The following is a 2,647-nucleotide window of genomic DNA, read 5'->3' as shown; positions in this document are numbered from 1 at the left end:
GACATGGCCTTATAAAATATTTCATAAAATTCACAGTTTTACAGATTATATCTTGAAATTTCAAATGAAGCATTGCTAGACTTGTGGCTTTAGGTGTATTGTGTTTCTAAAGTCATATCCTACATCAACATTTTTTTTAATACATTTAAAAATGTTTTTAATATTTTTATTTTGTTTTTATGCCTATTTTATATCTTATTATAATAACAGTCTGAGTAATTCTGATTCTTGGGAACAGTAAACTTTGTAAAGTGTCAGCTTTATGAACATATGTTGATTATGTATCTAGTCAGGAAAATTCATGAGCAGAAAGTTTCTTTATTTTGGGTATGTCATTTCCCTGCCTCCATGCTTCTAAAAATGGGGGATGACTGGTAAGGGCATGGCATGGAACGAACCGGAAAGCCAAATCTATGCAAATGCGCATAAATCTAAAAAACTTTAACAGAGATGTTCAGCAGCCTACTGACGCGCCTTTAGAGCATAAATGCAACCCTTGAACTGCGGGGGGAACACAGGGTGCTGCCTTCACAAATCACTTCACATTATAACATTCATGTCTTACCCAGTCACAAACTGGTGTCCCTACAAAAAATACACACACAACATACAAAGGCATGATCAATAATCGCGGGAAATACAATGGTTAAACAAGATGTGATTTAAACAGTTTACGTAGTTAAAATTAATTTAAATTATTTGTGAGCACAGTTTGAAGCTAATTTACTAGCAGTAAATGAAAATATGTTTTTAAGTTAAAGGTGGAAGTTTTTTTCATCTTAAGTTTATTTCATCAGACTATTAGTGATGAGAATCCATATTATAATTCGCTGGGGTTATTATACAATAAAATTTAAATTTTTACATATTTGTTACATATAACTTATAGCTCAATGCAATGTTGAGGAGAAATCAGAAAATATGAGACAAATCTGGTAATGTGGAGTTTATTTGAGCTTTTGATGTTGTGTTTTCATGCTTGTGTTCAAAAGAAATTATTAGTGCAAAACTTACAGTCATAACCACACCAGACATACACATATATCATAACAACAGAAATAAAACAGATTTTTCACCACTTTAAAAAACCCCCCAATAGAAGAGAAAGCAGATTCACTCAGAACTTACTAAAGAACAAATCAAACATAAAAGTAAATCAGAAAAATAATAGAAGGTGGCCTATGAAAACTGTTAAAGTATAAACACATACAGCTCTTAATATCTGCTTTCCCAGATGAAGTTGAGGGTTTGTGAGATTCAGGGAAGGCTGATCCAGCTTGATCTCCAGACTGAACTGCTCCTTTTCTCTCTCTCTTCTCAAGGCTGCAGTTTTTTCCCATGTCGTTCGCTCCTGAGCCCAGTTCTGATGAGAACTGTCTCTCCGCTCACCCAGGCCGCTGTTTGTACTGTAGTAGGTTGTGTAAACCCAACCACACACGCCCGCAGTAGGCGGCTTCGTTTAACCGCGTTCATCACTACGGCTGAATCTCTTCTGAATGAACGAGGACCAGATCCATGATTCTCGCGCAGTATCAGGCTGAACCGTAGAATTCTCATGATCAGGAAATCAGTTTATCTGGAAAAACAAACAAACCACAAGGAGCTAGAGAGACTGATCCAAAACAACATGCAGAACAAACTGTGGAGGAATTTGTCATGTCAGACATGTAGCGTGAACTTTAAGAGATCTGCAGGTGATGGATTGTGTGTGTTTTGTGAGGATCTACTCACCTTCATGACACACAAAAGGATACTGGTTGGTGCAATGGATGTCATTCCATTGTCCCTGAGCATTCGGATCAATCACTGTACAGTTTTCACCACCTCCTGATTATTAGGTTCAGCAGTTTTTCCAGTATCTGAATGAGGAGTTACTCTGATCTGACCACTGCCATGAGTCTCCTGAACAGACCGATCAGATCCATGATCCAGATATTACGATTATCACTTCGATGATCTTCTCCAACCTGTTGATTCTCATTCTGGGTTCCTCACACTGAAAGCAGATCAATGTGATTCTGTCTTGCCAGTAACTCTGAGCATCTCTCCAACTCTTCAGCTGATTGACAAAGACAAGTCCTGTGTTGGCTTAAGAAAAACAAATGAGAAAAGATTCATGAAACTGTTTGTTTCCATTTATTCTTACGCTGCCTTTTATGGTTTGGATGTGAACAGAAGCAGTAGTCAGGAAACATCAGAAACACGTCATTTAAAGACTACAAGTGCTGATATATAGAATATTCACACGTTCACACAGAAGGCGACCTGCAATTTCCGCAATTTTCCAGGTCCAACGTGCAGTGTGAAAGGTCTCTAGAAGCACACAAACTTGAATGTTAACCTGCGCTGTGCTAAAATAGCTTCACTGTCAATAACTACAGTACTCTTCTCGAAACGAGGTTTATGTAATAATGGACTTCATTTCCTTCATGGACCTCAGATCAAGTTAATCTACATATGAAAAACAAGCACTGTAGGTTTGTGTTGAGTATACTGAAGGCTGAAAACATCAAGCTGAAACATTCTCGTTGTTACAGTCTAAAATGACGGTCCTCTGAAAAACTAATGCTGGTATATTTTAAACTCACTTGTAAAAGATTAAAGACTTGAGCTGCTTCTACAGCTGGTAATTATGATGTAATAAATA

General features: G+C 37.2%; 1 protein-coding gene across 1 annotated transcript in view; it reads right to left on the bottom strand.

The window, feature by feature from the left end:
• Positions 1-1,915: 1,915 nt before the first annotated feature.
• The window catches only part of LOC122137249 (zinc finger BED domain-containing protein 4-like), a 7,039-nt gene continuing 6,307 nt past the window's right edge, over positions 1,916-2,647 (bottom strand). Inside the window, exon 4 of the mRNA XM_042723019.1 lies at positions 1,916-2,088. Coding sequence (XP_042578953.1) covers positions 1,916-2,088 — 173 coding nt within the window. The remainder of the gene's footprint in view (positions 2,089-2,647) is intronic.

This window comes from Cyprinus carpio, chromosome B4, assembly GCF_018340385.1.
Source record: "Cyprinus carpio isolate SPL01 chromosome B4, ASM1834038v1, whole genome shotgun sequence".
NCBI lineage: Eukaryota > Metazoa > Chordata > Actinopteri > Cypriniformes > Cyprinidae > Cyprinus > Cyprinus carpio.
The sequence above is the reverse complement of the archived record's forward strand: the minus strand, read 5'-3'. Positions and strand labels throughout refer to the sequence as shown.